Source organism: Eretmochelys imbricata, chromosome 1, assembly GCF_965152235.1.
Source record: "Eretmochelys imbricata isolate rEreImb1 chromosome 1, rEreImb1.hap1, whole genome shotgun sequence".
NCBI lineage: Eukaryota > Metazoa > Chordata > Testudines > Cheloniidae > Eretmochelys > Eretmochelys imbricata.
The window spans coordinates 213,392,546-213,406,131 of record NC_135572.1 but is presented as its reverse complement, the minus strand read 5'-3'; the positions used below and the strand labels follow the sequence as shown (position 1 = coordinate 213,406,131).

General features: G+C 43.2%; 1 protein-coding gene across 3 annotated transcripts in view; it reads right to left on the bottom strand.

Annotated features, from left to right (window-relative positions):
- Window positions 1-751: 751 nt before the first annotated feature.
- MIX23 (mitochondrial matrix import factor 23) overlaps window positions 752-13,586 on the bottom strand; it is a 37,567-nt gene continuing 24,732 nt past the window's right edge. The window contains exons 4-6 of one of the 3 annotated variants that reach the window (XR_013346752.1): window positions 7,239-7,298; window positions 3,810-3,966; window positions 752-1,905 (exon numbers count right to left, since the gene is read on the bottom strand). Coding sequence is in view for 2 of the 3 variants with exons in the window: in XM_077823432.1 (XP_077679558.1) it covers window positions 1,855-1,905; window positions 7,239-7,298 (111 nt within the window). In the remaining variant the exon portion in view is untranslated. The remainder of the gene's footprint in view (window positions 1,906-3,809; window positions 3,967-7,238; window positions 7,299-13,586) is intronic. The other 2 variants (XM_077823432.1, XM_077823440.1) reach the window with 2 other exon arrangements.

The following is a 13,586-nucleotide window of genomic DNA, read 5'->3' as shown; positions in this document are numbered from 1 at the left end:
ATCCTCTAGGGAACACCCCTTCAGGTAGCTGAATGCTGCTATCAAATCCCCCCCTCACTCTTCTCTTCTGCAGAAAAAATAACCCCAGTTCCCTCAACCTCTTCTTATAAGTCCATATGTGCCCCAGCCCCCTAATCATTTTCGTTGCCCTCCGCTGGACTCTCTCAAATTTGTCCACATCCCTTCTGTAGAGGGGGGACCAAAACTGGACGCAATTACTCCAGGTGTGGCCTCACCAGTGTCGAATAGAGGGGATTAATCACTTCCCTTGATCTGCTGGCAATGCTCCTACTAGTGCAGCCCAATAACGAGGGCACACTGCTGACTCATATCCAGTTTCTTGTCCACTGTAATCCCCAGGTTCTTTTCTGCAGAACTGCCACTTAGCCAGTCGGTGGCGGTACATGGGATTCTTCCTTCCTAAGTGTAAGACTCTGCACTTGTCCTTGTTGAACCTCATCAGATTTCTTTTGGCCCAATCCTCCAATTTGTCTAGGTCACTCTAGACCCTATCCCTACCCTCCAGCATATCTACCTCTCCCCACAGCTTAGTGTCATCTGCGAACTTGCTGAGGGTGAAATTAATCCCATCATCCAGATCATTAATAAAGACGTTGAACAAAACCAGCCCCAGGACCAACCCCTGGGGCACTCCGCTTGATACCAGCTGCCAACTAGACATTAAACCGTTGATCACTACCCGTTGAGCCACCAGGTTATAAAGTCACTCTCGCTTTCAATGAATATTTAATTTATAAAAAGTGGAACAGCTCCACCAGGGAAGACGGACACCCACCCCAGAATACCTAATAGCCTAGCTTGTGGGAGTTACATTGTGTGTGAGTTAATGAAAGCCACTCAACACCCCCTATTCTGAGCTGCTTATACAGGATGCTCATCTTCCAAGAAAAGTTTAGGTACGAAACACTATGTCCAGTTTCACTGATATCACAAATAAGCACATTTAAAGTCTAGAGATGCAGTTCTTCTCTCACCAACTCCTACCGCACTGGTATGCTCATCAAACTGGTTTCAAAGATGCTTCAGAAAGCGAGTTTGGCATTAATACTTTCATCAGTTGTTAAAATTCGTAACACAGTCATCACTGTTAAAATGTCATAGGTGAAAAAGGATTTGGGTGTCTCATTCCTGTCTCCATCACAAAGCTATCATGCAGTCTATTCCAGTTAGCAGTGTCTGCTCAAAAAGAAACCCAGAGCTGCATTAGTAGATATTATAGATCCAGGTTGGGGAGGAGAGGAATGGTATATAGGGGGTCTGCAGGTCAGGACTGAAGTGTACTGGCAAAGCAGTGTCTGTGTATAACCCTACTGAACTATCACCTGTGGTAAATGGTTCAAGACAAAGCCTTTAGCCTCCTACTTTGAGCACTGCTTGAGCACTAAACTCGTTCAAACTATAAAAGTTATATTTTTTTGACCAAGTCAGGTCACACTTAAGGGTAGACTACATTTATCCACCATGCTAAAGGTGAAAGCAGTAATACAGGAAGACCTCCCTGGTGCAACAACAGAGGGAGCAATTCTCTATTATCTCTTCCCCTTCTAGGGCTGCTGTGGGTTGGGGAACTCAAGAAAGTGGTAGTATCCCATTCCATCTGAAATTTTTTTTAATAGTTATAAAATGTATTAGTTTTTCACATTTTGTACAAAATAGGAGTTGGTTTCTCTTAATTAGGAGAATCAGCTGAATGTGAGATTTTAACTAGATGAGTCTGAAAACAAAATGAGGTGGGGTTCTCCTGGTTCTGGAACGGTCTCTCTCAGCTTGCCCCATGTCTCTTCAGCTTTGCTCTCATGATTGTAGAACAACTTCACGGGAAGCACTCTTGCATCACTGGCTCTTTGGAGGCTTGTAGTGAATTCTGCAGCGCTCATTAAATACCTAGGAGACCAAAATAAAAAGGGAGTCGTACCTTGTAATAAGCATCCTCAACACAACAGAAGCTGGGGCCAGAACTGGCAATTCTCCCTTTCTACAGTGCACATGTCAAAACTATGACTGACGACTGACCTTGCAGCATTAATGATCATTACCACTCTCGCAGATCCCTGGGCCTATTCACCTTCCCTGCAGGTCAGTATTCCAACACTTGCAGCCTGGTGCTAAGAGATGGCATAGCACTAGAGGTGCTCACTTTCAGATGAGACAAAATTTAGATCTCAGAGTAACAGCCGTGTTTTGAAAATTTAGATCGTAACCATTTGTGGTCACTCACCTGTGGCACATTTCACAAGAGGAAAAGCACTGGCGTACTACATTCTGTCAGTCTAAATTCACTTTGGCATTTTAACTGGATACAGCTGTTCTTTACTTTCTGAGCTCATCTGTTGTGTTGTATCACTGTGCTGCTCAACAGATGCCATGTTGCCCACCAGGGGTGCGGCATTACAGTGGAGGGTGAAATGCAGATTACATTTATGGGTCACACCAGTCTGTAAAAGCTGTGTAGAGTTATTGTATGCTGTTTGCAATCAGTTCAATGTTTTTGGATCAAAATAATTTTGACTACTTGATAGCAGTCTGCCCCTTCAGCTGCACATACTACCACCTGCAACACTCACCTTCAGCACCATGCGTGGCTAAAATCTGGTAAATAGAACTAGTAAGCTCAGATGACCTTCCCATTCCTCCTAATTGGAGGACTAAACCCCATACAACTGGCTCATACAAGAAATTAACCATCGGAGTTCACTGGGATAAGCAACTACAGAAATCAATTTAAGTTAACTTGAAATAAAACACTCAACTGAAATAATGCTTCGGCACCAAAATAACTAGAGAGACAACTTACAACTGGGTTAGTTATTCCGTTAGCAGTCTGTGTGCTGACAAGCCCTGAAAAATGGCAAGGGCACCACCTAGACTCAAGTTGGGGTGCTGACTCAGTATTGATTCAGACTCAATACCTTTTCCTGGTTTATCATGGAGATTTCTTAAGTAAGAGCCAGACCTGACTCTTACCTTTTCAGATCTAAGGCTGTGTCTACCCTGCCACTTTCAGCGCTAAAACTTTAGTCGTTCGGGGGTGTGAAAAAACACCCCCAAGCGACAAAAGTTTTAGTGCTGAAAAGTGCCAGCACAGACGGTGCTTTATTGCCAGGAGCACAAAGCTGCCACCCCTCATTTGCGGTGGTTACTTTTTATCGCGGGGAGAGCGGCGCCCCGGCAACGCAGCGTGACTACGCTGCCCACGTCACAGCGCTGCCGCTGGGTTGTAACGTGGGCAGGGTAGACATACCCTAAAATAGCGTGAGCTGTAATGCATGCGTCACACACATTCTTACCACCAACAGGAAGGGTGGTAAAAAGCCCTGACAAAGCCCTTGACAAAGCCCTGGCTGGGATGATTTAACTGGGAATTGGTCCTGCTTCGAGCAGGGGGTTGGACTAGATGACCTTCAGGGGTCCCTTCCAACCCTGATATTCTATGATTCTATGATTCTATGATAGGGTAGGGTATTTAGTGTTCAGCCAATTATGGCTCATTTTATAGAAGTACTTAAAACTGTTTCAGAGTTGTCCCTTTCCACAGTCCCATGCTCTCTGGATTGAGTTCCAAAGGAAAGGAAAGGAAAGGAAAGGATCTTTAGGGCCTGCCACCAACCTCAGCAAAAAATTGTAAGTTTGCGAAGTGCACAGCTTCAGATTCTACTTTCAAAGATCTGTTCAATACCCCCTGTGCCTGATAAGAGATTTGAACATGCATCTCCCACCTCTCAGGTGAGTGCTCACCTCTCCTCCCCTCCCAGTTTGTGTGCAGTTCAGCGTGCTCTGAAAACACCTACCAGATTGGGCCATGCAGGCAAGACAGGCAGGGTAATGCCTAGTTTCACCTGGTTTGAGGATCCTGCTGGGGCTTCAGCATGAGCTAGGCACCTGGGCACCAAGACTGAGGCAGCCGTATACATGCCCAGAGGAAGAAACTTCAAGTCCCTGATGCACCTAACGGCAGAAATGTAGGCTCTGAGTGATTTTTAGGTGACTCCAGGGTTAGGTGGCAGCTTAGCAGGGGTTTTCAGTGGCACCTAAGTTTCTTTGTGAACGTAGTCCTTGATGGCTAGATGGGTGGTATAAACCAGATTCACCTCTACTAGTAGACAATCCCATAAAACAGCACCCTTTTTCTGCTAAGCCACACCTACTTTCCAAGTTCCCCAGAGACACAGTATTCATTTCTTAGTAACTGCCAATTTGAGGTGAATGAGGTAAAGATAATTAGTCCAAAAAGCAGCTTTCACTCAATTTAAAAATAATCACACTTCTGTGAAAATGCTGTGCCTGCTATTGGTTTCATTACACAAAATAAAACTATTTCCCCATGTTTATTCCCCCACCCCACCCCCACCGTTCCTCAGACATTCCTTTTAACTCCTGGAAATGGCCCACCTTGATTATCACTACAAAAGGTTTCCCCTTCCCCCGCCCCCCAGCTCTCCTGCTGGTAATAGCTCACCTTACCTGATCACTCTCCTTACAGTGTGTATGGTAACACCCATTGTTTCATGTTCTCGGTGTATATAAATCTCCCCACTGTATTTTCCACTGAATGCATCCGATGAAGTGAGCTGTAGCTCACGTGAGCTTATACTCAAATAAATTGGTTAGTCTCTAAGGTGCCACAAGTCCTCCTTTTCTTTTTGCGAATACAGACTAACATGGCTGCTACCCACTGATATGGCTTCCCACTGATATGGATGGGAGCAATTCATATCTCCCTCAAAGATACTATTTCAGTCTGTCACCTAACTGAGACACAGATCAATGTATTGGGTAGAACTGATTGAAATACTCTGAATGCAGTTTGTCAAATGCAATTTAAAAAAAAAAAAAAATTAAAGTGGTCAATAAAAAAAAAAGTTATCAAAATGGCTTACTTACCAAGAGCCTGCTTTGCAGGAAACAAAAACTCAGTTACCATTTTGGTAATGTTTTTTGGACAAAAGCATGAAACACTTCTGAAAAAATATTTTGAAGTGAAAACAATTTCACTTTTAACAAAACAAACAAACCCTATTTTGCAACCAGCTCTGGTACTGGTTAGCGTTAATTTGCATTTTGAAGTTTATTTTTCTGCCATAAGGGCTACATACTTTTTTTAAAAAATGACAGTTTCAGTTCTGGTACACAATTTAACAGCCACTTACAAAACTGGGCAATTAGGCAGCCATTTGTAATGCTGCACAACTGCATAATAGACTAACAGTCTCTAATTCAACCAATGGGTTCAAAGCATTTTACAAGACTATAGTACTCTGATGTTCCAGAGAGACTAAAGAAGAAGGAAATTAGATTTACTTGGGGCTTGGCTACACTTGCGAGTTACAGCGCAATAAAGGAGCCCCCGGCGCACTAGCTCACTATCCGTCCACACTGGCAAGTCACGCAGAGCGCTCTGACTCCGTGGCTACAGCGCTGCTGGGACTCCACCTCGGCGAGTGGAAAAACGTTTGCTGCACCCTCGCTGGAGCGCCGCCAGTGTGAATGAGGTGTTGCATTACTGCGCTCTGATCAGTCTCCGGAAACGTCCCATAATCCCCTTAAGTCAAGTGGCCGCTCTTGTCATTGTTTTTGAATCGCTGCAGGAATGCGGATATGCCCTTTGAAAGCTCCGTTTCTAACAGCTGGCTGCTTATCTGCTCCGAGACAAAGCAAGCCATTAGTGTGGAGTGCTGTGTGTGACCGGGGGGGGGGGGGGGGAGGGGGTCTGCTGCTGTTTCATCTTACAAGACAGCATGCTGACATGCTCTCAGTCCCCCAAAAACCCATCTCTCTCCCCCCACATACACACAACACACTCCCTGTCACACTCCACCCCCCCCATTTGAAAAGCACACTGCAGTCACTTACATGCTGGGATAGCTGCCCATAATGCACCGCTCCCAATGCCGCTGCAAGTGCCGCAAATGTGGCCATGCCAGTGTGCTTGAAGCTGTCAGTGTGGACAGACTGCAGCGCTTTCCCTACTGCACTCTCTGAAGGCTGATTTAACTCAAAGTGCTCTACATCTGCAAGTATAGCCAGGCCCTCAGTCATACAGCAAGACACTGGCAGAAGTGGGGATAAAATCCCAGAGTCCCGGTTTCTTATTCCCTACTCTCATCTGCACCAAACAAGAGAAAAATCCATAATTTTTTTTTTTTTTGTCTCTTGTGCTGTGCATCCCTCTTTTTTACCTCTTGGGAGTTTCAGAATTTAAAAATGAGATACAACTCTTACTGGTCAGAGCTTACTTAGACAGGATGCCTGGGACTTGACTCCACAGTACTAGAACAGACGGTATAATACAGCCTGGCCTGATATCAGTATTAGTGTCTCGAGAATCAATCCCCTTTCTGTAGGGAATACTGGAATGAGATATGGATTACTGGACAAAGAAAGCTTTCTACCCTATTTGAAACTAGAAGAGGATCTTAGGAGTCAGATTTCAGAGTAACAGCCGTGTTAGTCTGTATTCACAAAAAGAAAAGGAGTACTTGTGGCACCTTAGAGACTAACCAATTTATTTGAGCATAAGCTTTCGTGAGCTACAGCTCACTTCATAGAAGTGAGATGCCCAGAAGTTCTAGTACTTGGCTTTAAAATGATCTTGGTGCTAGATTACCCACCCCAGAAATTGAAGGACTATTTTCCACAAAACTGGTATAGTACGGGCAGCAGAATTTCCCTCTTACACAGTGCCTCAATGCACAAGGGTGCCTCCATCCTGACACGCACAAGCTCCTTCCAGAGGTAGAAGGGAGTTCAGTCTTCCTGGCCCACTCAGTCCTAGGTATCTCCAACTGAGACAGCTCACAAGAAGGCCAAATAATGCCAGATGTGATGGTGTTTGTGAAACAGATACTTATCCCCCAAGAGCTACACTGAGGTACACCAACTCACCTCACAGAAACCATTAAACATAGGGAAACAACTTTTGGTCACTACAAACCTGAATCAGACTAGAATAGGTGACCTGCAGGTGAAGCCCATTTCTCTCATGCACACCTTTCAGCCTGTTTTTATCTTTCCTTCGCAGTTTCGTTGAAGGGTTCTTTATCTGTAAACTAATGACTTCAGAGTGGGGGAGGTGAAAGTAGGGATTTGGAGCCAGTTCCCTAGAACTGCCTACTTTTTTCCTCCCTTCACCCCCTCCATAACACTCCGATGCACTATGGTCATGCATCAGTTTAAACAGATAACATCACAAACTTAATAAAACAACGACTGTTCTGTACCTTCCAGCTTCTGTCGTTTACTACTTCTTCCACATTCAACTCAGACTGCATCAACTTCAACTGCAAGAAGTATGAGAGAAGACAGACAGCATTCAGAGTCAGATATTAAGAACAGGCCCCCACAGTCTTGGCAATTCACATAATGTGACCCTAAAAACCCCTCAATGCCAACTGGTAAAGGGTTCACTGCTCTGTAACAGTAACTCCTGACAAACTCAGGAGTTCGACTCCTGACAAACTAGCACACTGCTTTCTATCCATAAAAAATGTCACGTGAGGTCTTCAATAAAAGCTGGGGTCATGCTGGTCATGAGTATCAGCATGAGATGTGTGTACAAATACTGTGTGTGTACGTACCCACATCCACAAACCTACCTATAAATACACACAACAAGACATTTTAAGTGTCTTCCTAAAAATGTCAGAATCAAGGCAAGGTTGACAAACAGGTTTCTACCAGACAAAGGATGCATATTCAACTGTCTGCCTCTCGGTACAAGCGTACAGGAAGCCAACACAATGGAAGCCCTGTTTTCATATGAAGTCCACACCAAGGAATACCCTGGGGGTCATCCTGACTCTGGGGACAAAATATGCATTTTGAGGGATACAAAGAGAAGGCCAAAAGATAGCTCTTTATCCTGGTTCTGAAGCACTGCAAAGGACATTCAGGCAAGATAAGATGCCTTTTAGGCAGATGGTTATGCTGTTTAAGTTTAGTCGCTAGAAAGTACGTACAGATTTTTTTATACGTAACCTTCCTCTTTCCATTATCTCTTAATCCTTGACAATAAATTTGATTGTTTTCACAATAAATATCTCAGTGCTGTGATGTGATATATGGGAACTGATCCTCAGATGACTCGAACAAACTGGTATTGTGATAAATGAAAGAGGGGGAGGTAGCTCCCTTTTATGGACACTCAGCCAGCCAGTAGCAGTTCTCTAATTGCTCTACCTGTAAAGGGTTAAAAGGTCTCACTGCTCTGCATAGGTAAAAGGAAGTGAGTGGGCACCTGGCCAAAAGAGCCAATGGGAAGTCTAGAACTTTTCAAAATTGAAACAAGACTCCCCTTTTGTCTGTCAGTTGTTGTTCTTGGGGAAAGGCAGACAGGGAACAGTTATGCTATGAGACGCTTGGACCAGGTATGAAAAATCATCCATATCATACCTCGAAACTAATCATCTAAACCCGCAGATATGTAAGTAGATCAGGAAATGTCTAGGAAGACGCGATTAGATTTCTCTCTTATTTCTTTATGGCTTGTGGATTCCTCTGTGCTAACCCCAGGTGCTTTTATTTTGCTTGTAATGTTTAAGCTGGACCTCAAAAGAGCTATTCTTGATGCTTAATCCTTGTAGTTGTTTGTTTTTTTAAATCTAGCAAAAGCCTAAGTTCCCGGATGTATTTTCTTCTTTAAAAAAAAAGAAAAAATGTTTACCTTTTTTAAGAACAGAATTGGATTTGTGTGTCTTAAGAGGTTTGTGCACATGTTGTTTAATTAGCTGGTGGAAACAACCGACTTCCCTTTCTCCTCCCCCCCCTCCCCTTCCGCTCTTCCCCAGAGGAGGGATGAAAGGGTTTGAGGGTACCCCACAGGAAGGAATTCCCAAGTGCATCTTCCTGGGTTCTCAAAGGGGTTTTGCACGTGGGTGATGGAAGCATCTACCAATCCAAGGTCAGAGAAAAGCTGTAACCTTGGAAGTTTAATACAAGCCTGGAGTGGCAAGTATTAATTTTTTAGAATCCTTGTGGGCCCCCACCTTCTGCACTCGAGTGCCAGAGTGGGGAATCAGCCTTGACATGGTGTGTACACTGTCCCCTGGGGAAAGCAAACCTGGTATTCCTGTAAGTAGCCAGAGACAGGGGCTGGATATCACAGGGGAATGCTTCAAAGGAGCTCAGGGACTGAGATGCACGCATTGTTAGCCTGCAAAGCAATGAGGGCTAGCGTTGCCCTGAGGAGATTGTTTGGGTGGCTACTAGGCTGGTGTTCTCAGGGAGCTGACACCGAGTTAAGCACCAGCATCTCTCTGTCTCTCTCTCTCTGGATGCAGTGAGGTAACAAGGTGACTCTCAGTCCTGGGCACCCCAAGTCACACATACCAGCACTGAAAAAGAGCAGCTCCGTGTAGCTCGAAACAGAAGTTGATCCAATAAAACATATTAGTGCACCCACCTTGTCTCTAATAGATTCTAGTAAATTCAAACCTCAAATTCTATTTTTTTTTTTTAAATCAGTTTTTACCACCCTGGATCAAAGTAAAGTTGCACAGTCCATATTAATTCTGGCGTTTCCTAACTTTACAAGATCAAGCACTCCAACCGTAATATTCTTTAATTGTGTGTAATTTCTAGACAGTTTAGAAGGATTTTCTTTTTTCTAGTGTGTGGCACCATACTGACTCCTCCACATGTCAACCTAGGTCCTATAGAGCCATAGCACAGAGCATAGCCACTCAAGCTAAAGGAGTGACTCTAATAGCATTAATATTAGTAGGCCAGCCACAAGAGGCAGAGGAAAACACTTTGCCACTGGCTTATACATCTGTTTTCTACACAGTGGAATCTTGGGGATCAGGATACCTGGCTCTGGAAGGGAGTTTGCTCTTGCAGTTAGACCACACAGATTTGGTGCATTTACTCTGAAAGGCAGTGTGACTAAATTAATGTGTCTTGGGTCTGCGCAATTAGAGATGCTGTTCTACCCCCAGCTCTGCCAGAAGGGACCTTGGGCAACAACTCGGTTGCTTCCCTTGTAAAACGGGAGAGAAGACTCCCTTGCAGGACAGAGGTATGATGCCTTACTCAATAAAAAGGGTCAAAGAATACACAATTAATACCACTTAGAGTTGGGACTAGAACACATGCTTTACCCCAGTGATCAAAGGCAGTGTTCACAACTTAAGTGTTACACTGAAAAATGTCACTGAAATGAGCGTGGGGCCTTGCTTCACTCAGTCAACAAGCTCACCACAGTTAAAGGCATGCACAAACTTGGATTTTTGAAAGCTTATGACTTGGCCCTACCAGGTTTTATTTTCACGGGGACAGTAAAAGACCCTCTCTGACCCCAACAATGGGATTCCCTGATAAATTTTGAGTCCCTGTCTCAAAATTATAGAGGGCACTCTAGCTCTTCGAGGAAATGGTTAGAAAAAATTAGCAGCAAAGCTCTTTATTCTTCCCAAACCTTATCTGTAGAAGTAGCTGAGTAATTTTGCTGAAACTTTCTGAAAGAAAATTCAGCCCCATACATTTCAAAGTTTGGCAAAATTATATGCTACTAAAACTTCTAGAATAAAGAGGTATAACTACATGTATTATCAGCTCTACCTATAACAGAGATTAGAGGACTGCTTTCCGAATTGGACACTGGCTTTAGGAGTCAGACCCAAAGAGCAATGCTGTGTAAATGGTGAAATGGAGCTGCAAGTAACAGCATTCCAAAGACACCCTTAGAAGACATGCAGTTGAAGCTGCCTTATATCAAGTGAAAAGTAGTATCTTGGCAGTGAACATTTATTCTCTAGATTTGAACTACATGCTACAAGCGCTCTAGGCAGCTTGAGCCAAGATTTGTCCTGGCAAGATAATAACCAAGTGTCCTCAACATCCAGACTACATACATTTGTTTCTTTTGGTAATGAATGTGATTTGAGGAAAACCCATAGGTTAATGAATAGACTGGCTGAAATGCAAATCACAGATCTCTGTAAAAAAATTAGCATGCCAGTGTAAAAACCTGTTAACGTTATGAAAAATTTATGTGCGGGTCAGCCATAAGGTTTTGGATCTCAAACACTTCAAGCTGATGTTGTAGCTACTGGTCAACATTTTCAAAAATGGGTCCCTGAAGCTGGGCTTTACATCTTAGTTTAGATACCAAGAGACCTGCCTTTTTAAAGTGCTAAGCATTTCAGTGGGAGATACAACTCAGCAATTTTAAAAATCAGATCTCTTGCTTGAGTCTAAGGATTTAAAGGTAGAGATTTTCTAAGGCACAAATGGCAGTTAAAGTGCCAAACTCTCACTGAAAAGTCACTGGTAGGGGACTTTGGCACCAAGCTGCCATTTGTGCCTTAGAAAAAGCTCCCCTTAAGAGCCTAACCTTAAACTCTGGTTTTTCAAGAATCTTACCCATAATCTTTAAGGAGAGATGATATTACAACCATTATGTCCAAGGATCGAACAGATTCCCTTTTTAAGTACTTAACTCAAATCCCAAGGTGGCTGTTCATGAACACATGAACATATTTAATACAGTAGAACCTCAGAGTTATGAACACCAGAGTTACAAACTGACTGTTCAATCCCACACGTCATTTGGAACCAGAAGTACGCACCCAGGCAGCAGCAAAGACCAAAAGAAGCAAATACAGCACAGTACACTATTAGACATACACTACTACAGAAATAAAGAAAAAGTTTAAAAAAAAAGATTTCACAAGATAAAGGAAACTGTTTCATTTAAATTAAGATGGTTAAAAGCAGCATTTTTCTTCTGCATAGTAAAGTTTCAAAGTTGTATTAAGTCAATGTTCAGTTGTAAACTTTTGAAAGAACCACCATATCGTTTTGTTCAGAGTTATGAACAACCTCCATTCCCCAGGTGCTCATATTGGATGTTCTTCTAAAAGGTACACGCTAGGAATTATGTTGGGGAGATTCTATGGGCTGTATCATACGGGAGGGAGGGGGTCAAACTAGATGATCTGACCTCAATCTGTGAAAAGCCTTTGGAAGTAGGATGTACAAATACAGGTATTCTTGAATGCTGGTGTGACTGCCAGATGAACGGGAGGTTTAGGTTTGATATTAGGAAAAACTTTTTCACTAGGAGGGTGGTGAAGCACTGGAATGGGTTACTAGGGAGGTGGTGGAATCTCCATTCTTAGAGGTTTTTAAGGTCAGGCTTGACAAAGCCCTGGCTGGGATAATTTAGTTGAGGATTGGCCCTGCTTTGAGCAGGGGGTTGGACTAGATGACCTCCTGAATCCCTTCCAACCCTGATATTCTATGATTATGTTCTATGATTCTATGAACTTTCACATTACTCAAAAAAATTCCAGGCTGTTCAAGATATAACAAATTATCTAGAATTAACAGCATGGCGGACTGATAAGGATTAAAGTCTTCACAAAACACCCATTCAGAAAATTTTTACCATTTCAAAAGTTCAAAGTATAAATCTTTTATGTAAGGAGGATTAAGTTGTACTTCCAGGGAATAACTGCTGTCCAAGCTGCTTTAACAAGTCAACATCCATGCTGACAGGCTCAATGATTTCAGATCTAGATGGAAGACTTCTCCTTGATCTTGGATAGTAGATCAGGAAGGACATTTAACAGAGATTCCAATGCTAGAGCCAAAACTTAAAATTGACATGCCCAAGTTGGCATAAATCAGTAAGACTGGAGCTCTGTTGGTCTAGTCTTACTGAGGATCCCGGGAATAAGAGCCACTAGAGGAAAAGCACATTGACTGACCCCACGCCAGAGAAGTGCCATCCACCAGAATCCAGATCCCTGCTTCCTCTGGAACACAATTTCAGATACTCTGAGACAGATACAGCAATTTCCTGCAATATCCTATAAAAACCACACTGAATTAAGTTTAAGCATCTTAGTTCATTGTATTTAAAATGCAAAAGTTTGTGTATTATTACAGAATTGTACATAACGTCTCTAAAGAGGAGACCTCACTAATGTAAACCTTGGGAAGTGTGAAGAGCTACAAAAGACTATTTGAAACAACGTGCTAGACAAAGTTAAGTGGGATTCCTAGGAAACACCTGGGAGGTAGGGAAGGCAACTTCTCACCTCTGGACCCACCCTTTTGAAGCTGCATCCTGAGGGGAAAGCTTGTCTGCTGATCACCTACAGACCAGAGGCCCAAACTGGATAAAAGAGTGACCCTCAGATTCAGCGGGTGCTTGTTCTGAGCCGAGGTGGTAATGAACTTGTAACCATAGGAAAACCCCTTTGGTTTGAAGTACTGTTCACCAGCCAGAGCCCTTGTTGGAGTCAAAGGGTGGTCTCTGGTAAGCTTATAAACAAGCATGTAGGTTTTGTTTTGTTTTTTAATTGTTTTCTCTGTAATAATTTTACCTTAAGAATACATGTACTTGCTTAGAAGGAGCTGTGTGATATCTATGGCAAATTGATTACCTTTCAAATGCTATGAAAAGCTAAGCACAGATGTAGACCTGGAGAGGCAGTCTGTCTATGCTGGGGAATTCACTGTGTAGGCAGGGAGCCATGCAGCCTGGAAATACTCTGGTTGGGAGGGAGAGAGACATATCTTTGCTCAAAAGAGGTGAAGGCTGGTGAGATGGAACCCTAAGA